General features: G+C 41.1%; 1 protein-coding gene across 2 annotated transcripts in view; it reads left to right on the forward strand.

Annotated features, from left to right (window-relative positions):
• itga8 (integrin, alpha 8) overlaps positions 1-22,686 on the forward strand; it is a 277,443-nt gene that overhangs the window by 189,990 nt on the left and 64,767 nt on the right. For both annotated transcript variants that reach the window (XM_063044126.1, XM_063044127.1), the window contains 6 exons: positions 33-180; positions 2,334-2,426; positions 4,259-4,338; positions 7,477-7,557; positions 13,892-13,997; positions 15,462-15,620. In XM_063044126.1, the coding sequence (XP_062900196.1) occupies positions 33-180; positions 2,334-2,426; positions 4,259-4,338; positions 7,477-7,557; positions 13,892-13,997; positions 15,462-15,620 (667 nt within the window). The remainder of the gene's footprint in view (positions 1-32; positions 181-2,333; positions 2,427-4,258; positions 4,339-7,476; positions 7,558-13,891; positions 13,998-15,461; positions 15,621-22,686) is intronic.

The raw sequence follows: 22,686 nt of genomic DNA on the forward strand, positions 1-22,686 counted from the left end.
TGTACCGATGGTTCATTTTTTATACTTCACAGTGATACACATCAGGTAATAATTGGAGACGAAAACCCCCTCACTTTAATCATAAATGCCAGGAATGAAGGAGAAGGAGCTTATGAAGCAGAACTCAGTGTCAGCATACCATCAGAAGCAGATTACATTGGGGTTATTCGCAACGAGGAGGTAATGAAAAAGTGGCTATGTAATAAATTGCTAATGCAGAGTTTGAATGAATGGTCTCGAGACATACATAGAATCTGGAACAGTGCAGCACAGGAACAGACCCCTTCAGCCCATAATGTTGTGCTGAAGTAATAAAATCAATAATCAAATGCCCATTTAAACTAATCCCTCTGCCTGCACAATGCCCATATCCTTCTATTCCTTGCTCATTCATGTGCCTGTCTGAGAGCTTCTTGAATACCTCTGTCATATTTGCCTCCATCGCCATGCCAGACAACACATTTGAGACACCCGACATTCTCTGTGCAAAACAAACTCGCCCCGCACATTTTCTTTGATCTTACCTCCTCTAACCTTAAGTGCATGCCCTCTGATATTAGAGATTTCAACCCTGGGAGAAAGATACTGTCTGTCTACTGTATCTGTCCTCTCATAATATTGTAAACCTCTACCAGATCTCCCCTCGACTTCCACTGCTCCAGAGAAAACAGCCTCTCCTTAAAGGTCATGACCTCTATTCCAGACAGCATTCTAGTTAACCTCCTCCGCGTGCTTTCTAATACCTCCACATACCTCCTAAAACAGGGTGACCAGATCTGAACGTAATACTCCTGATGTGGTCTAACTGGAGTTTTAAGAAGCCACAACATTACTTTCCGACTCCTGATTTCATTTCTTCAACTAATAAAGCTGTGCATGTCATATACCTTCTTTCCCAGCCTAACAATCTACTTGAACCCCTCATTGTGCAGTAGGGAAACTTAATTAAATTAACATTTTTAAGCTAATTTCACTGATGGTGATTAAGTTGTGCTAACACACATTTACATCAAGGAATGATATCTATCATCCTTGCCCATTCTAGCCTATATCTGAGTCCATGCCCTCTGTTTTTGTTTTGCTGCTCTCTGAAATGGTCTAAAAGCCACATGTATCCCATCAAACCCTGGAGCTACTGATGGTGAATCGCCACCATCAATTTCCCAGGAGCTATTTAGGAGATGGGTATTAAATGGTGGCAATTTATGGCCACAAGCTGAAAGAGAATGAATGGAACTGAAGGCACAATGACTGTTTTGTCTTGGTAAGAAGAATATTTGCTGGTTGTTAACTAATAATCCTACCTTAACATTTTTTCCAACTTCAGTCTTACAAGTTTGTGAAATAAGGTCAAAATTGGAAACCTTCTAGAGCAGGGCATCCCCACTTTTTATGCCATGGACCAATACCATTAAGCAAGTGGTCCTCGAACCCCAGATTGGGAACCCCTGGTTTAGAGTCATAGATTTGCTGAATTATACAGCATAGAATTAGACCATTTGGCCCAACTAGTCAATGCCAAGTTTTCCATAAATTCTCCTTATTTTGCCATTAAAAATACAACGTAAAATCATGTAATTGATAGTAAAGGAACATGGAGAGAAATCTAAAATTGCACTTAATGTAAATGTGCCCTTTTAAATTCAGGGATTGAGTTTCCAAAATAATAAAACAAACATTACAATGTGACAATTATTTTCTGAATAATCTTTTTGTCAATTACTTTTTGTCACCTTGTATGGTTTGGAAAATATATCAAGGATCATTGCCCTTTAAAAATAAGGCGTGCCATCTAGGCATAACTTCAACACTCATGAAGGCTAATACTGAAAAATTTAATACCTGTGATGCAGTTCAGTATTTTCCACCTTTACTGGACTTTGAGGGCTGCAAAGTGCCTGTGGTGCAAGTGTCTGCACATCTGTTGTATTCTAGGCTTGTTAATGTCCTGAAAATGATGCACATTAGGATCAGACCTCCGAATGTAGTCTGGGGACTTGAGCGGTGCACCAGATACACAAGGTTCACGTAAAATGCATTCTGCTTGTGAGGCCCATGCCTTATGTTGAGTTTTTTGTTTGTAACAGGGTGTAATTCCTTTCGGCCTTCTGGGAATAGCAGTTACTTTGGTTTCCACCTGTTTTATTGCAGCTTGGCTGTTTGTGGGAATGAAAAGATATTTTAGACTTGCACCATCAACAATATAAGACTATTTACCGAGCAAGATGTCAATGTGTGTCATCTATATTGGGACATCGGCTGTCCAATGAAATATTTCTTCAGATGAATGGCACAGAGCTCATGTTTTTGGTTCTGTTTTCTTTGTTCCCCAGGCACTGAGCAAGCTAAGCTGTGCCTATAACATAGGAAATTCAACTCGAATGGTCGCCTGTGACCTGGGAAACCCCATGGCAGCTGGAACCAATGTAAGTCAAAATAAAAGGCTTTTAAGAATCATATTATTTCACATGGTGAAAATAGTAGGCCAAGTGAGAAAACTATCATTCAACTCCTTTCCCAGTGTTAATATTTAAAATGATTTTATGCTGGCAATTTTATAGTGTATGTTGAAGTACCAGAGAGGCGAGCTTCAGAGAAATGTCTTGCACCATTTGACTTGATCTCACAAGCTGATGCATTGCTTCTCTGTTCCCATGCTAAACAGTTGGCTGGCAAGCGATTTTCATATAACTGTGAACCTTTTTTAACACAGCTATCATGACAACATTGCTTCTGTCTATGTCATGTGAACTAAGCAAGCTTAAACAGCAGTCTTCATGTTCCCAGGCTTCATATTCAATCAAAAGTATAACACTGAAGTATTGCTTCATAATACAGTCATGCTGATGAAGTACAGTGAACCATTTTTGGTCTATTGCAGATACTGCTTGAGCTAGATCACTGTAATTTACTCAGTGTGTGGCTTTGCATTTAACCTTGTACAACCAAGCTTAAATTTATGTGTTATGAACTAACTATATCTGCTTTTATATAATATTTGATGATAATATGATAGAAACAATTTGACATTAATAAACCAGTTCCCAGCTTGAGGATATATATGGCAAGGGTGCATAAGACTTTTGCACAGTACTGTAGTAACTTTATGTATTGCACTGTACTGCTGCTGCAAAGAAAACCTAAATTTCATGACATATGTGAATGATGATAAAACTGATTCTGATGTGGGTCTGTACTGAGTGTGGGAAGGGAGCAGGGAGAGGGGAGTCATGGTTGAGTGAGGGGGAGGCAGTGGGAAGCACTGGAGAGACATTGTGTAAGGAATTTGGTTGGAATCAAATGACCTCGCCTGGTGTCTCGGGACTGGGTGTGTCTGCACACACCCTGGGCATGTCTTCTCTGTCACCTGTCCCATACCCCTTCCACAGCTCTCCACCTTCATCATTCCCAACATACTCTGCTCCTGCCAGATTTACAAACTTGCTCTCTGCTCCATGTTGAAAACTACAGTACTGTGCAAAAGCCTTAGGCACTGCGGCTATATGTACATGTGCCAAAGACTTTTTCTACAGTACGGTATGTCTAGAGCCTCTATCACACAGCACAGCACCATGAACTACTGAAAGACCTTAAAAGAGTGGATGGAGAGAGGATGTTTCCTATGGTGGCAGAGTCTAAGATTAGAGAACACAACCTCAGGATAGAGGAGTGTCCTTTTAGAATGGAGGTGAGGAGGAATTTCTTCAGTGAGAGGGTACTGAATCTGTAAAATCCTTTGCCATGGGCAGCTCTGGAGGCCATCTTTATGTATACTTAAGGCAGAAGTTGATAGATTCTTGCTTGGTCGGGGCACGAAGGGAGACGGGGAGAAGGCAGGAGACTGGGGCTGAAGGGAAAATTGGATCAGCCATGATGAAATGGTGGAGCAGACTCAAAGAGCCAAATGGCCTAATTCTGCTCCTATATCTTATGGTGTTATAGTGAATGAGTAAGATTTATCATACTCCACCCCACGAGGTATTTTCAAACCCAACATCTCCAAATTTTATCCAGCTGTTGTATAAACTCTAAAACTTCGAGGAAGTACAGGGGAAAAGCCTAACCTGCCATCCAGGATGTCATTAAATGAATTGATGAGCCACCTAATCAACGTGAATTAGTGTATTTACTGCTGAAGAAGGTGAGAGGCTGTGTGGGCTTAATTTCTTTGGTGCCGTAGTTTATAACTGTGGTTCACAGCAGGAGTTGAAAACTTAAACATTAGCAGCTGTTAATGCTATGTTCTGTTTCTCCCCAGTTGTCGGTGGGTCTACGTTTCTCAGTTCAACAGCTGGAAAGGACGGATACCAATCTCAGCTTTTACCTGCAGATCAAAAGGTGAGTTACAATTTAACCCTTTCTTTGTTTATAACTGCAATCGGAGCAACAGAGCCTTCAGTGAATGAACATAGGTAAAATCCATTGATCTGCCTCAATTCCTTTTGGACATTCTTCTGGAAGAATGCACTGTATCCCACTTACCATCAGCACACAACCAATACCACAAACACCATGTTTACATACATAAACCATGAATACAGAGGTGTTGAGAATCTGCTAAAAGATAATGGCTTGCTACTTCAAGTAGCAGTTGGATTTGTGTTACCTCCATTCCTCCCCTACTCGCATACTGTCCCCCTCACCTATCACCTTCTATTCCCCCCCTCCCCTCTCCCAACCTTCAAATTCTGGCTTCTTCCCCCCTCATTTTCAGTCTGATGAGTAACACACACACACACAAACAATGCCTTGGATGAGCTCAGCAGCAGGTCAGGCAGCATCTATGGAGAGGAATAAAGAGTCAACTGTTTATTCCCCTCCATAGATGCTGCCTGACCTGCTGAGTTCCTTCAGCTTTTTCTGCGTGTTCCTATGGATTTCTAGCATCTGTAGAATCTCTTTGTGCAAATGATAAGGTTTTGTATTTTTGCCAAATAGAGCTTGAAATTTAAATGTCTCTCCTTCCCTGCTGAAAGCTATTGCTATATCAGTTTGCTGTAACACAATTAATCACCTTAACAGTCTTTACATTTTTGTGATTTTCCTGCTTATTTGCTCTCCTATATTTGTCCCACTTATTGATGGCCTATATAATTCACCCAACAATATAATGTTCCCTCTATTGTTTCTTACCTCTAACCAAACTGATTGTTGTCGACTTCTCCAGCGTTGTAATATTCTCTTTAATCAACACTGCTATTCCTCTTTCCTTCCATGTCCTTCAGTTTGTAATCAGGAATGCCCAGTTCTGCCCCCCTCTGGAGCCAAATTTCTGCAGTCAGCTGAACATCAGATTCCCACCTGTGCCTGTGGTTCACTCACCTTAGCTATCACTCTCCATACATTGCTATACATACATAGTAATATGAATGTACTTGCGTATATAATTCCTATCTTTACTGCAAACTGTTTATGCTGACCTGATTTAGTGTGGTCACGGCTAGTATTAACTCCTGCCTGAGCAAGGACTTGGACCTGCTAGCTCCACTGCCGGTCTACAGTGGATGCAATCTCATTAATTCTTCACTTGGCTTTGGAACACCTAGATAACAATACGTACCTCAAGCTGACGTTTATTGATTACAGCTCTGCCTTCAACACTATCATCTCCTCGTTACTAATAAACATTCTTCAAAACCTGGGTCTGTGTACCCCACTCTGCAACTAGGTCCTCAGCCTCCTCGTTGGGAGACCACGGTCAGTGCGAACCAGTAATAACATCTCCTCACTGATGATCAAGAGGCACACCTCAAGGATGTGTGCTTAACCACTACTCTGCTCTCTCTACACTCATGATTGTCTGGTTAGGCACAGCTCAAATACCATCTATAAGTTACACCGCTGTTGATGGCAGAATCTCAGATCGTGACAAGGAAGCGTACAGTGGTGAGATAGATTGGCTGTTTGAGTGGTACCGCAGCAACAATCTTGCACGACATCAGTGAGATCAAGGAATTGATTTTGGGAGAAAATCAAAAGTTGGGAGAACACACAGCAGTTCTCATTGAGGGATGGAACGAGTGAGCGGCCTCAAGTTTCTGGGTGCCAACATCCTGGGCCCAGCATATTGGATGCAGTCATGAAGAAAGCATATTTGTTGTTCCTTTTCATTAGGATTTTGAGGGAATTTGGTATGTCGCTAGAGGAACATGCAAATTTCAAAGGATATACAGTTGGCAGCATCCTGACTGGTTGCATCACAGCCTGGTACGGAGGTACCAAAGCACTGGATCACGAGAGGATTGTAGATGCAGCCTGTGCCATTATGAGTACCCCCCCCCCACCTCCACTGAGAACCTCTTCAGAGGCAGTGCCTCATGAAGTCAGCGTCCATCTGGACATGCGCCCTTCATGGAGGAGGTACAGGAGTCCGAAGACCCACACTCAACACTTTAAGAAATGCTTCTCCACCATCATATTTCTGAGAGATCCATGAACACTATCTTCTTCTTCCTCTTTTGTGTTATTTATTTATTTTTACAGCTTATTGTGCACTGCTGCTGCAAAACAACAATTCTCACAATACGTGCTGTGAGCACGTGTATTGGGTTTTGCTCTGCAGGTTTAAAGATGAATATACTTTCATAAGAGGCTGTGTGGAAAAGGCTTTCTAGGTTGATTTTTGGGATGATAAGGTTGCCATGTGAAGAAACAATGTTTAGTTTGGGCTTATGCTCATTGGGGATTAGAAGAGTGAAAGATGATCTTATTGAAACATTATATTCTGAGGGGGGACAACAGGATGACTGCTGAGAGGATGTTTTTCTCAGTGGACCACAGGTCATCCATTTTTGACAGAGTAAGGAGGGATTTCTTCCTTCAGAGGGTTGTGAATCTTCTGAATTCTCTATTCCCCGAATTGATTTTATTTTTAGTAAAACCACTTGGAAGTTTAATGAGGTCTACATTTCTGTCTTAAATGATTCTCCAGTCCTCAAGGGCAATGCCAGAGTAGTTCATTCTGCAGTTAAACCTCTATTATATTATAATAAATGAAATAAGAATAGAAAACCAAGAATGGGTTGAAAGGTTTATCAACGTAAAATATCCGGATTTGATTGAGCCTCAAGCTCTTCATCATTCATATTCTGTTTAATGCAGTTTTGCAAAATAAATATGTCATACGGTAAAAGCCCAGACTAACTGGGCTGGTTATGAAGAATGTTCTGACATTCTTTTATGAGTTAAACTGAAACCTGGATATTGCATTTCTTTACCTCAATAAATATGAGTAAATTGTTTTTGTTATTCTGACTTTCAAATCATTCCTTAACAATTCCTTTGTTAAGAAACACCGTCAACTTGCAAATTAATATATTTTGCTTAATGCTGTTTAAGTAAAAATATCAATCATTGTATAATTCCTGTAGCATATCATTTTAATATAATTTCTCCAGTTTTGATTTGTTCAGTACAGAGATAACAATTTGAAGTTCTGCCAATGTTGTACTAGTTTTGATCTGCTTTGCATTTTAGTTCAAATAAGGATAATCCAAACAGCAACCTTGTGCAGCTGCAGATCAGCATCATTGCAGTGTCTCGGGTTGACATTCGAGGGTGAGTGGACTGACTCTTTCCTTCACTAGTTAATGACCGCATCTCTTATTTGCAAGCATCCAGTTTACAGTTTTTGCTACATAATGATAGTTATCCTGAATTCTTTGAACAATCAAGAAAAGGTGCACCATGGAGGTGATATTTTCCCCCGTGCTCCCTCCTTCCTCATCTTAAAGTTCACCCCATTCCAGAATCAGGACGATCATCGAACAATCCCATGTTAGTAGTTGTATGGGTTGGTGGTGTGGGCCTCTTTTGTCTAGCATCTGCTGACTGTGCCTTCCTGCTTTTTCACTTCCTCTCCACTTCTGCTTTCTGTCACTTCGGTGTCCTGAGTGGTGAGCCTTTTCAGCAGTCCAGCATCTTCCTCACACAGTACTTTGGAAACTGTGTTATGCAGGACAGACAGTTGACTGAGTGAAACCAGACGCTCAGTACAACGAGTGAAATTATAACATGAAGCTGATCTGATGTTTAAAACGTTAAAATTCATCCACAAGATACAAAAATACTTGTTATTTTTACATATAAAATATCTGGACAATAATTTTCCAAACTGATGGCTTTGTTGAATCAGGCTTATTAAATCATTTCATAGTCACTGGGGCTCAGTAACTAGTACTGTCTCCTCCAGGCCAAAAGTTTCAAACTCAATCTAGACTGCCAGTCCAGTGCAGCACCTGAGGGAGCTTCTGTTTAGATGTAATATTAAGTCAAGTTCTGCACACTCTCTCAGGTGGATGTGAAACATTCCATTGTCCTCCATCAATAAGCAGTCATTCCTGGTGTCCTGGCCAATATTTACCTTTTAGCCAACATCACCGAAGTTCGTTATTTACACCACTATTAGTGGGAGCTTGACGTGTCTCACACAAAATGCTGGAGGATCTCAGCAGGCCAGGCAGCATCTATAGAAAAAAGTATGGTGGATGTTTCTGTTGTGTTTCTTACATTACAAATGGAGACTGCATTTCAGAAGTGTGTCTGTGGCTATAAAGAGCTTTCCATTTATTACAGTTATTTTAATTTGCTTCAACAAAGTAACAGAAAGCGTAGGTGATGACAGTGTACTGGATGTGATAAACATGAATTTCATGATGTGTTTGAAAGGGCGATATAAGGAAAAGAAAGAATGAAGGGCCAGGTTGATTAAAAACAGCTAAATCTGGAAAACATATGGTAGGACTTCCCCATGTTTATGAGATGTAGAATGGGTATCCAAGGGAGGACCATTGTTACTTTTAAAATAAAGCTCATAAATTATTTTGACTTGGTGTTTGGAAATATCATCATATTTAAATATGAATATATATTATTGGGTGCTGGTAATTTGGAAGACAATGCCAACATTCAAGAGATGCTGCACCTGTTGCAGTCTAGAGCAACAATCACTCTGTGGAGGAACTCAGCAGGTCAAGCAGCATCTGTCTGGGGAGGGGGGAGGGATGGTGGAAGAAATTCAAAAGTTTATAAATTTATAAATATATATGCCTAGTGGGTTGATAAAAGTTGAATGGATGGTCGCTGTTAATAGAGAGACTTATTATTTGAACAGAAAAAGAGTAAAAGGATTAGAGGAGCCATGCTCTGAAAATAGACAAGTAAGTGTAAACCCAGGGAAGTCAGAATTAAACTTTAACCAGTTCCTTGAATGGCTTAAAGAAAATAATGAAGTGGCCAACCAATTCAGCTGCACACAAACATCCCATACAATGTGCCATCATTAAAATCTCCATGGTAAGTCAACAGCAGAATTCTTCAATTATGTATACTTTTCCATTATCTGATCTATTATTTGCGGGGAGGGTGTTTAAAGTCCCCACAGTGTTTATGCATTTGTTAATATCTATGGGCTATTTTTACCGCATTCACTTTATCTCATTTTGTGTGTGTCTAATCTCAGTCTTCCAGGATGTGTGCTAGTTTGGCTTCAGCAAGGAAGGGAATAGAGCTGTTAAAGTGAATGTTGCAGTCTGATGATTGATGGTGGCTGTGGAAGTGCGATAATTAATATTCAGTTTTATTTTCTTTTATCTAATTACACCAATATAAAATCATGGTCATTGTTTCCATGTTGTTTTCAAACAAAATAATTTCTCAATGGCTTCCTTTCACCTAGTCTTGCCAATCCATCAGTTTGGCAAACCTTTTTTTCTATTTTGCAGTTGAGTCAATTGGTAAGGTATATCCGGTAATTGGTTTGTTACAATATGTGAAAACATTTTAAAAGACTAGTTATAAGTTATAAAGTGAATCAAAGTGGCAATAGAAGGTAAAGAAAAATCTAATATTCCTCTAGGCCGGGGGTTCCAAACTGTTTTTGAGCCATGGACCCTACCATTAACTGAGGGGCCATCGACCCCAGGTTGGGAACCCCTGCTCTAGGCATTCTTATTAAACACTTTTATCCTGATATATTTGGAGACTGAGTATTTTGCCTAGTGCATACTAGACTCTTTCTACCAAATGTGCCTGTTTCACAGTCCTGATGTGCTAAATTGGTTGTTTTTTCAGCTTCTCCTCATAGTTTAGGGATTTTCTTCTTCCATTGTGAATCTGAAAAATTGTTTTCACTAGCCATGAGGTATTTTGGCTTGCAAAAGGCAATGGATAAATGAAATGTTTTCTTTTTCTGTAGTTGCATTACAAGTTTTCATTTTGATCCCAATTCAACAAACTATACTTCCTGTAAATGGTGCTTGAGTTTATCTGATTAAATCATATTCAGAAATATTTGTAATGGCATTCTCAACAAACTTGAAGTAATGCAATGGTACAGAACCTTCTTATCTAGCAAATGGTTATGGGGTATTTCCTGTTTTTAATTCTTCCCAATCTTTTTTTCTTATGCTGTTACTAAACACTTTTGCAGCAGGACACAAAAATGTAGACTAAAATAAAATGTAGACTAAAATAGTTTTCTCCTGTCAGAATATTTTAATTGATAAAAGATTCAGTACAATCTCGAAATCCTTCTGTATCTGTAAAGGACATGAATCTTACCATTTTCAGTAGTTATGAAATCAAAAGAATAAAACAGAAAATACTGGAAGCATTCAGCTGTTCAGGCAGCATCAGGGCAGAGAGAAGAAGTGTAGAAGTTTCAATACAGAGACACTTCACCAGAACTAGAAAAGTAAGAAAGCAAGTTTTGAGTTGTAGAGAAGGTGGAGGAAGGAAAGATAGAAAGAAATCTGATGGAAGAGGGGAAGAAGTTATTCCTGAAACATTGAGTATATGTCTTCAGGTTCCCGTACCTCCTTCCTGAAGGTAGCAATAAGAAGAGAGCATGTCCTGGGTGATGGAGGTCCTTAATGATGGACGCCACTTTTTTTGATGCATCACCTTTTGAAGGTTTCTTCGGCGCTGGGGAGGCTAGTGCCCATGATGAAGCTGGCTGAATTTACTTTGGCAGCTTTTTTGCAGCTTCTTCTGATTCTATGACCCCACTATACCAGGCAGTGATGCAACCAGTTAGAATGCTCTCCATGGTACATCTGTAGAGATTTGTGAGAGAATGGGGAGAAAGGTAGGAGAGGCCACAAGGGTCAGTTGATAATTGGTCTCTTGTCAGATGTACCAAGATACAATGGAAAGCATTAATTTGCATGCTATCTAGATAGATCATCCTCCACATTAATAAGTTGAGGTAGCACAGAAATGCATAACTTAGTGTTACAGTTACAGTGAAAGTACAGAGCAGATAGACAACTATTGTGCAAGGATCAAGATGAGGTCAAATGTTCTTTATTACATGATAGGTCCTTTGAAAGGTCTTGTACAGCAGGATGGAAGCTGTCCTTGAGTCTGATGGTATGTGTTGTTGTGTTGTTAAGCTTGTGGAAGGGGGGAGTAGAGAGAATGACCAGTATGAGATGGGTCTCCTTATGTTTGCTGCAGAACGTGTGAAAAAAAATCAAAGTAATTGGAGGTGGGTCTCTTGGCAAGATGAGCATGAAGAGGCCACAAGGGACTGTCAGAATAAAATCTGAGAAAGCTTTATTAATGCAGTATCTAGGGGAAGGGATAGAGGTAGAAGAGACAGCTAATACAAGGTCTCAGATCTCAGGGTAAGGAAGTTTAAAAGTTTGTCACTTTACTAGAAATGAACAGAGGGAAAGGATCTAGCAATTTCAAATTGGCAGCATTTGGCAGTCATTTGAATGGGAGTTTATATTAAAAGAAACACTCAAAAATATGAATAAAGTTTCCCCAATCAGAGCTACTGGCACTGGAGTGAATATCTACCCACGATAGCTGCTATAATATCCACTAAGTGCACTGTAATTAATCATCGAAGTCATTTCACTGCATGTTCTTCCCTGTGACCTCCATGTGACCCAGGAATGACAATGGCCACGGTACTGTCAGGATCGCATCACCTCAGTGTTCTCCGCCTACTCATGTCCCATGCTGGTTTCAACATCTAGTTCCTCGATCGTTTCTGGTTTGATGGCTTACAATTCTGTACCTTGTGTGACCATGATCATGTCAAAAGCCGCAGCTATCAATCAGCTCGTCTCAGAGTGCATTCCTCAAGTGACAATTGGTCAGTTAGTCACATCCTGAGTCCATTTTTGGAAGCATATTTGTTTTCAATAGCAGGATAAGCATATCATTTAAAAAAATGTCACCTATCTGAATTTATGAGTAGTCCTTTTGCCTTTTTTCAACTGGAATAGCTATGATTCTGACAGTTTTCGTTATGTTTCATCTGACCTGAAATAATCAAACTGGAAGAAGACAGAATTTATAGAAAGAACATCTGAAGCTTCAGCAATAGCTGGAACCTTTGTTTTAAATATTACAGCTAATGGGAGCAGAGGCATTCCGCTGAGATGATATCACTTCATTGCTTTAACATCTTCTTCCCCAGTATTATTAAAAGAAAGTCTCTTTGTGTATGTTTTCAACTGCACATCTCCACAATCACATCACTTCTTCGGAGTGCCTCTTGAATTCTCAGCATGGCTTAGAAATTTATTACAAAAACTGATGAAAGTTTTACTTTAGAACTTCTTCCTGGTAGTTACCCCAGACTTTTGTTTCTCTGTCTGTAACAACTTTCACACGTTACAAGAGAGTGATATCTCTCCCCCTCCCCACACTCCCCATAACTTCAGTAATATCTGAAGCTTTGCAGACTTTTTACTCTTCTTTATACTTATTGGAAAAACGTCTTTCACTTTTGTCTGCAGAGAAAAAAAAGCTGCTGACCAAAATAGAAGACAAAATGCAATCTGATATCCTCTGAGCTAACCCAGTAAAGGCTCTATTCAGTTGTCTGTTGCTGTTCACTGGAAATTGTGAATGCTAAATGCCTTCTCACACTATCTATCCTTTAATCAGTGGCATGATGAGAATTCTACAATGTTGTTTCAATCAACTTAAAATTTAATTTATGACACACCACAAATTTATTGTTCCAGAATGCAAAATTATCAGCATTCTATAAATATGACAATTATAAAATCATGCCTTAGACTCACAGAACAACTGTTGACTTGAAGTGAACAAATAGAATTTACGTTACTTGGAATTGTAGCAAATTATAAATCTGAAAAAAGACTGACGCTAAAGGTTAAGAAAATGCACAGAGAATCAAAGCTTGCTTCACAACATGACTGCGGTCCAGGACGATAGGGGAGAATTCATATCACTTGAACAGGAAGGGCATACCACAGGGATTACTCCCACACACAAGCATCTAGAATGTTTAATAGTTGGTGAATTTCAAAATGTTCAAAACTGCATAATTTTCAATGATATAGAAGCTTCAATGAAGCTACAAAGAAAAATAGTGGTATTCATAATGGTCTTTAAGTTCTGTTCAACAGGCCTGTAATAATGTCGGTGATTGTTCTTTAACAAATGAATTAAATATAGTCTTAGTTACTATCTGAGAAGAAGGGAATACATTTTTGCTTTAGAAAAACTGTTTACTTTCAGTTTGAAAATGACAAAAGGGAAGGAAGGAAAATATGTTTTTCTTCATCTGGTTAGTCTGATTTTAATTAGTTGAATTGCATTGAAGAGAATTGGGAAAAATTAATTCCCTTAACATACTTTTACTTTGTATAGCTTTGGTTGTGGATGAATAAAAATGCTTTCTTTTTTAATAAAATGTTAGATGTGATGCTCTCAATTGTATCTTTGAAAGGTTCATATTGAGCCCCCTTCTGAATCTGTAAATCTATTTTTCCCTTTTATCTGAAGCAACTGTCTGGTCTTGTGTTTATTACATGCATTTCTGTTTTTATCCTTTCATGTGTGTAACTGAGCACGTTGTCAAGAGCTTGACCACAAAGACTAAGCAACTGTGTTCTTATCATAGGGTGTCCCATCCTGAGCAAATCTTTTTGCCGAACTCTGACTGGAAGATTAAAGATAGACCCAAGAAAGAGGAACACATTGGACCTCAGGTTCACCATGTTTATGAAGTGAGTTCTCATTCTAAAACAAAATTGATTCTTAAAGTCATTTTGAAGGATATTTAAAGAGTAATAATGAAGTGATGAAACTGAATGATGTAAATTTGTTGCTGTTAAACTGTTAAATTTTGGGTCAAGAAGCAATGAATGCTAACCAATTTATATCACTAATTGGATTTAATATATATTTGAACAATCTGTGGGAAGGTTGATTTCATATGACTGTATTAAGATCTGGTGCTTTCCCAGCATATATGATGAATAAACTCTTCTCACTCTTCCAGCCGGGTTACAGGTATTATAACCGACGTTTTGATGACGAGCTCTGCCACCTTCATCAGGGCTGATGCCTGGGCATGTCTAGTCCGGTGGTATTTATACCCCCATCTCCTGATTTGTTAGTCCTCATCCAATCATTTTTCTGCTCTCCCAGCTTGCTTACAATCAAATTCCAGTTCTTGGGGCGGGACCTTCATCTTTTACCCACATAAGCTGTGATTTGATTTGCCTTATGGGTTTGTGGATGGTATTAACCTGGTATTTCTTCAGAATCCTGACAATCCTTCCAGAAACCATAGAAATATAGGGAACACAGGCGGTAACGACGGATTCCTTATTGTCTTTAGGTTTCTTGGTTTTCCCGTCAGGCCTTTTAAGGGTCTGATTTATTTCCTTTACCCTGTAGCAATTCTTTATCAACATCTTATTTCTTTGTGGAGACTCTCTGGGTCTGAAATAGTTTTTGCCCAGTTAATCTAAGTAGAAAGAACCTCTGTATATTGGGAGATGTAATGGTGGCTGTTATTGTTGAGGCACAAGTCCGTGTGAGTGGGTTTCTGATAGACACCACGTCCGAGGCTACTGTCCAGTGTCCATCGTGTTAGAATGTTCAGGAGTACGAGGCAACCATTCTTCTCCAGCTCCATCATAAATTGAATGTTTGGATGTATACTGTTCAGGTGGTTGTGAAACTGTTGGAGTACCTGGAGTTGATGAGGCCACACTACAAAGGTGTCATCAATGTGTTTGAAGAAGCATTTGGGGTGTAGGTGCGATGAACTCAAAGCCCTCCCCTCAATGAAAAAAATAGCAATAGCCAGCAACAAGGGTGATCCCAAGGCCACTCCATCCATTTGTTTATAGTAGGGGAAGTACGTTGATGTAAGGATGGGTTCAAAAAGGTCAGTGGTACCCTTATCAAACCCTGGCCGGAGGAGGATCAAGGTGTCCTTGACTGGAGTTCTTTTTAACAGGAACACCATGTTGAAATTGACCATTATATCCTCTGGGGTCAGCTGGCTGATATGCACTGCTCCAGTATTAATCAAGGGTTCTTTATCATACTGTACTTTCAAATGCTTCTTGGGTAATAATTTGCTTTGTAGGAATCAATCACTTCGGCCTTCTGTTATAGACACCCTGCTTTTAGTTACCAAAAGGAAAGCATCTATTGACTTTCCAACATTTGTACAGTTGCATAACAATGGTCCGAGTGCAGTCGGTGCTGCGGTCATGGAAGTGGATTGGCCAACACGTTACCGAGACGAGCATCTCCTGTATATCCTACAGATGCAGACGGAAGGACCTTTATACTGCCACATGAATGCTACAATTAATCCACTCCACCTAGAGGTAGGCATCGCCTTCCTGTTTTCTATGAATGATCACTGTTCAGTAATTGATTCAATTGAGTCTGTGGAGTAAAATCTGAGGAGAAATCAAACACTCAGTGTTTAGGCCAAAAGTTTGACAAAATGATTATTTAAGTGACTCAGCCATTCTAAACCATGACAATTCGAGTTGATAGATGTGATTTTTATTCTTTGAAAAGTGCATACTTGCTGTGTAAAGTTAAGGAGAACTGTTTTTCCATCTGTAACAGCAGGAGCTCACAATGCGTAGGTAATGCAGGACTGAGAACCAGTTTCATGTGATGCAGTCAATGGAGCAGATTTATATTTGTACCAAATTTAACAGAATATAATTCATGTCAAATTGATTAGACACTCTTCAAAATGCATTTTGCATACTTAACATAATTGATTCTGTTTCAGACTTGGATGATGATAAAAGGTTAAAAGTAACAGATGGTCTTATGTCCAACTTAGAATTTTGTCACTGTTACTGCTTGTTTTGGTGGCATTATTTATTTTGATTGTCATAAATGTAACTTATGAGTTTTTTGTTCTTTATATAATTATAACCAAATGATGGTGTAAATGTTAAATCTATGCTTTCCATTTCTAGAAAAAATATTGTTGAGTGTATTTTAAATCATAAATATTGCAAAATATTGATGTTCAGAGGGATTTGGGCATCCTCACATTAAAAGCTAAAGTGCAGGTGCATAAGGTAATTTGAAAAGTAAATGGCTTGTTGGTCTTTGTTTGAGGATCTGTGTGTAAGGATGTATTTCTACAATTATGTACAGCCTTCATGAATCTGGTTCTGAGATATTGCGTACAATTGTGGTTGTTTTGCCTAAAAGAGGATATCAACCAGACTGATACCTCCTTCTTCAGCCTCTTACCTCTTACACTTGTCACCTCCCAGCTTCTTGCTTCACCTCCCCTCTCCGACCGACTCGCCTTCTCCCTCACCTGGTTTCAACTACCTCTGACCAGTTTGCACTTCTTCCCTCCCCCCACCTTCTAATTCGGCTTCAGCCATCTTCCTTCCTTGTCCTGCTCAATATGTCGACTATTTATTCCCCTTCATAGATTCTGCATGACTTGCTGAGTTCCTCCAGCACTTCAAATGTATTGCTCAAGATTTTCAACATCTGCAGAATCTTTTGTGTGAATGACCATCGGGGTCTCCCACACTACCTGCCTGCCCTTATTGCCCTCCCTACTAGTCATCCATCCCCTTATTTTTCCTATAGCCGTGTCATGACTAACTGGTCATATATGACACTTTATGCATCTTGGCAGAAAGTCCAACCACAGCTAGGATACTTGCATTACCTGATGGGAGTCCTGTGGTTGACGGAGAAGGACATGAATAATACAAAGTTCATTATGAACTATGAAGTGTATTTGTGAGTTGAGAGCAAACTTTCAGCTCCTCGTGACTCCATCAGATATAATAAAGAACTTGCCTTGCTGATGGTGTCCACTTGTCACTGCAAGTTGCTGGGAAAGCTTACCATGGATGGCATCTCTGACGCTTAGGAGTCAGAAAGTAAATAAAACCGCAGATGCTTTATACTTTATACTTTATTGTCGCCAAACAATTGATACTCAAACGTACAATCATTACAGCGATATTTGATTCTGCGCTTCCCACTCCCTGGATTACAAATTGATAGTAAATATTAAAAATTTAAATTATAAATCATAAATAGAAAATAGAAAAATGGAAAGTAAGGTAGTGCAAAAAAACCGAGAGGCAGGTCCAGATATTTGGAGGATATGGCCCAGATCCGGGTCAGGATCCGTTTAGCAGTCTTATCACAGTTGGAAAGAAGCTGTTCCCAAATCTGGCCGTACAAGTCTTCAAGCTCCTGAGCCTTCTCCTGGAGGGAAGAGGGACGAAAAGTGTGTTGGCTGGGTGGGTCGTGTCCTTGACTATCCTGGCAGCACTGCTCCGACAGCGTGCGGTGTAAAGTGAGTCCAAGGACAGAAGATTGGTTTGTGTGATGTGCTGGGCTGTGTTCACGATCTTCTGCAGCTTCTTCCGGTCTTGGACAGAACAACTTCCATACCAGGTTGTGATGCACCCTAGAAGAACGCTTTCTATGGTGCATCTATAAAAATTATTGAGGGTTTTAGGGGACAGGCCAAATTTCTTTAGTTTTCTCAGGAAGTAAAGGCGCTGGTGGGCCTTGGCAGTGGACTCTGCTTAGTTGGACCAAGTCAGGTCATTTGTGATATTGACCCCGAGGAACTTAAAGCTTTTGACCTGTTCCACTTGCGCACCACCGATGTAAATTGGGTCGTGCGGTCCGCTACTCCTTCTGAAGTCAACAACCAATTCTTTTGTCTTGCTGACGTTGAGGGATAGGTTATTGTCTTCACACTATGCCACCAGGTTCTTAATTTCCTCTCTGTACTCAAACTCATCATTACCCGAGATACGGCCTACAATTGTTGTGTATATCAGCAAACTTATATATTGAGTTTGATGGAAACTTGGCTACACAATCATGGGTGTACAGTGAGTACAGCAGGGGGCTGAGTACACAGCCTTGTGGGGCACCGGTTCTCAGAGTGATTGTAAAGGAGAGCTTGTCCCCTATTTTTACAGCCTGGGTCCTGTCTGTGAGGAAGTTGAAGATCCAGCTGCAGATCTGAATGCTAAGGCCCAGGTTCCGGAGCTTAGGAATCAGTTTATTTGGAATGGTGGTATTAAAAGCAGAGCTGTAGTCAATGAAAAGGAGCCTTACATATGCGTCTTTATTCTCCAGTGCTCTAAGGAGGAATGTAGGGCCAGAGAGATGGCATCTGCCGTTGACCTGTTGCTCCGGTAGGCGAATTGCAAAGTGTCGAGGTTGACCGGTAGGCTGTGTTTGATGTGTGCCATAACCAGTCGCTCGAAGCACTTCATAGCAATTGCTGTCAGAGCCACAGGTCGATAGTCATTCAGGCATGCCACCTTGCTAGGTGCAAGGAGCAGTTGAAGATGTCAGCAAACACTCCAACTAGCTCGCTTGCACAGGCCCGGAGAACCCGTCCCAGGACGCCATCTGGGCCCGTCACCTTCCTTGGATTTATCTTCAGGAAGGCCCTTCTAACGTCCTGCTTGGTGACGATGAATCTCGATGCCACCAGGTCCGGTTCATCCGGAGGGAGCAGGATGCTCCTCTTCTTTTTGAATCTTGCGTAGAATTAGTTAAGTTCGTCAGGAAGAGAAGCACCACTGTTATTGATATTCCCAGCCTTTTCTTTGCACCCAGTGATCTCATTTAGACCCTTCCATAGTCTTCTGGCATCCTTTTGGTTTGCCTGGGCTTCCAACTTGGCTCGATATTGCCTCTTGGCGCCCTTAATGGCTTTCCGGAATTCACGCCTGGATTCCGTGTAGCAACTGGTATCCCCGGACCTAAAAGCTGCAGCTCTAGCCTTTAAAAGGGACTTGACCTCATAATTCATCCAAGGTTTCCGGTTAGGGAATACCTGGATCGTGTGGCGTCCTCCATGCATTTCCAAATAAAGTCCTTGACAGCTGAGGCATACTCATCAAGGTGAGTATGAAAAATCGGAAGTGAAAAGTCAAAACAAGTGTTGGAAGAACTCAACCAGTGAAGCAGTATCGGTGGAAGGAGAAAACATTTCAGGTGAGGAAACCTTTCTGGGAAATGGGGGAAGTAGAAGAATGATTTCGGTTCTTAAAGCAGGACTTGTGAGGAGTGAGGTGTAAGACAAAAGATTTTCCACTTTCTACCAGCTCTAACATGAGTCTGTCGCCAGTCAAATGGCCCTCTCCTCCCCTTTCTGAATTGTACTGGGGTTGCTCTCTTCACCACTCCCTAGTGCACTCTTCTGTCCCCACCCACCACTGCCCTTCTCACAGTGGCTTCCCACACTTGCTGAGGAGATGTGACACCTGTCCATTCACCTCATCCCTTCCCGCCATCTAAACCCAATCATTCCAGGTAAATTAGCAATTCCCTTGCACTTGTAATTTACTCACCATGTTCGGTCTTCACAATGCAACCTCCTCTACATTTGAGAGACTAGACATAGACTGGTTGATGGCTTTGCTAAGCACCTGTACTCACTCTGCAGGGGTCGTCTGTAGCTTCCCTTTATTGCCACTTTAATTCTCAATCCTACCGCTATTCTGAGCTGTCTCTATGCAGCCTCCTCTGTTACCATAGTGAACCCAATATAAACTTGACAAAAAAAAATCATATATTTTAACCAGCCACTTTAGAAACCTTTGCAAAGAACTTCGAACTTTCCAGTTTCAATGTTTCCCATTCTCAAGTCATCAAGTTCAACTATACATGTGTACATCATTCCTCTGGAGCCTTCTCATTTTGTTCCCCCTAGACAACGCTTTCCAAGCCCACAACCTCTTCTAGCTAGAAGGACGAGGGCAAGAAAAACATGCCATCACCCCGAGATTGTAGTCCAAGCCACACACGATCCTGACTTGGAAATATATTCCTGTTCCTTCATCGTTGCTGGATCAAAATCCTGGACATGCTCCTTACAGCTCAACGATTGCAGCAGTTCAAGAAGGCAGCCCACCATGACCACCTCAAGGGCAATCGACATGTCCAATTAAATACACGAGATCATGTAGATATTGAAGATCTTGAGCAACCCACACAAAATGCAGGAGGAAATCAGCAGGTCAGGCAGCATATATGAGGGAAATAAATAGTCAACGTTTCGGGCTGAGACACTTGGTCAGGATGTGCAATTTGTCTACTATAAGCCTACTGACTTTCACAGCTATCTGGACTATTCTTCTTCTCTCCCTGTCTCTTGCAAAAATGCCATCCCATTCTCGCAATTCCTCCGTCTCCGCCGCATCTGCTCTCAAGATGAGGCTTTTCATTCCAGGACGAGGGAGATGTCCTCCTTTTTTAAAGAAAGGGGCTTCCCTTCCTCCACCATCAACTCTGCCCTCAAACGCATCTCCCCCATTTCACGCACGTCTGCTCTCACCCCATCCTCCCGCCACTCCACTAGGAATAGGGTTCCCCTTGTCGTAACCTACCACCCCACCAGCCTCCGGGTCCAACATATAATTCTCCATAACTTCCACCACCTCCAACGGGATCTCACCACCAAGCACATCTTTCCCTCCCCCCCCCTGCATTCCACAGGGATCACTCCCTACGCGACTCCCTTGTCCATTCGTCCCCTCCATCCCTCCCCACCGATCTCCCTCCTGGCACTTATCATTGTAAGCGGAACAAGTGCTACAAATGCCCTTACACTTCCTCCCTCACTACCATTCAGGGCCCCAGTCAGTCCTTCCAGGTGAGGCGACACTTCACCTGTGAGTCGGCTGGGGTGATATACTGCGTCTGGTGCTCCCGATGTGGCCTTCTATATATTGTTGAGACCCGACGCAGGCTGGGAGATCGTTTTGCTAAACACCTAGGCTCTGTCCGCCAGAGAAAGCAGGATCTCCCAGTGGCCACACATTTTAATTCCACATCCCATTCCCTTTCTGATATGTCTATCCACGGCTTCCTCTACTGTCAAGATGAAGCCACACTCAGGTTGGAGGAACAACACCTTATATTCTGTCTGGGTAGCCTCCAACCTGATGGCATGAACACTGAGTTCTCAAACTTCCGCTAATGGTCCACCTCCCCCTCGTACCCCATCCGTTATTTATTTATATACACACATTCTTTTTCCTCTCTCTCCTTTTGTTCCCTCTGTCTCCCTCACTATACCCCTTGCCCATCCTCTGGTTCCCCCCTCCCCACTTTTCTTTCTCCCTAGGCCTCCTGTCCCATGATCCTCTCATATCCCTTTTGCCTATCACCTGTCCAGCTCTTGGCTCCATCCCTCCCCCTCCTGTCTTCTCCTATCATTTCGGATCTCCCCCTCCCCCTCCCACTTTCAAATCTCTTACTAACTCTTCTTTCAGTTAGTCCTGACGAAGAGTCTCCGCCCGAAACGTCGACTGTTCCTTTTCCTAGAGATGCTGCCTAGCCTGCTGCATTCACCAGCAACCTTTATGTGTGTTGCTGTGCAATTAAATGTTGGTTTATCCTGCAAAACCACAGCCCTGGAATGAATAAATAAAGCCACCCTATAGACAGCGCTCATGCACTTTTATCACCTTGTTTGTCTTAACCAATCTCCTTATAGTGTCTTACATCTCATTCCTCCCTCTGGCTCTGGTCCTGAAAGCAGTCAACCCTCTACTCTCTTCCTCCCATATCTGAGGAAGAATCCATGACCCAAAACATTAACTGATATTTTTTGCACTAATGTTGCCTACAAGCCTAAGTTCTTCCAGCATTTGCGTTCTTGTTACACAAGATTCAGAGTTGATTTCTGAAACATAATAATATCTCAGCATCACAGCCCATAGAGAATAATAGATTTTTTTTAAAAAAAAAGCCCTGTGAGTGGACAGCAAGTCAGGCAACATCTATAGAGAGAAGAAAAGGTGTTAATGCTTCAGGCTGGTGGTGTTTGAGGTAGGAGAAGTTTAGAGAGCAATGGGCCAAATGCTAACAGGAGGGACTTGCTCACTGGGCAACGTAGTCAGCATAGACAAGTGGTGCAAGGAATCTGCTCTGTGACTCCAGAACTGCCAACAATAGCTCTTATCATTTCTGTCTCTAAGTCCTCTCATGCTGCCTGAATAGCTGAGTTTTCCAGGATATTTTTTTACTGCATGTGTAGTTGAGTGCATGCATTTGCTTTTTGTTTTCTTCAAATTTTTTGCCATGTGAGCCCAAGGCCCGTGTGAAATTCAAGTGTAAACAATATAATCTTTCCAGAACATTCAGTATTCACTAAAGAATTTGGAACACTTGCAGTTAATTAAAAATTACTTCAGCAAGACTGGTTGGGAAATACAAAGATGCTTTCGGGCTTTAGCTTATTGCATGCATTAGTATGCCTAGCAAGGAAATGTTTGTATGCTGAAAGTGCACTACCAATTATTTAATTATTTAATAAAATCACAAACGTGGCTGCAAACATCGTGGATATGATTAGAGAGGTTTTCTCGGACAAGATTTAAAAATTTTACTAATGCACGAACAAGAGAC

Source organism: Mobula hypostoma, chromosome 3, assembly GCF_963921235.1.
Source record: "Mobula hypostoma chromosome 3, sMobHyp1.1, whole genome shotgun sequence".
NCBI classification, from domain to species: domain Eukaryota; kingdom Metazoa; phylum Chordata; class Chondrichthyes; order Myliobatiformes; family Myliobatidae; genus Mobula; species Mobula hypostoma.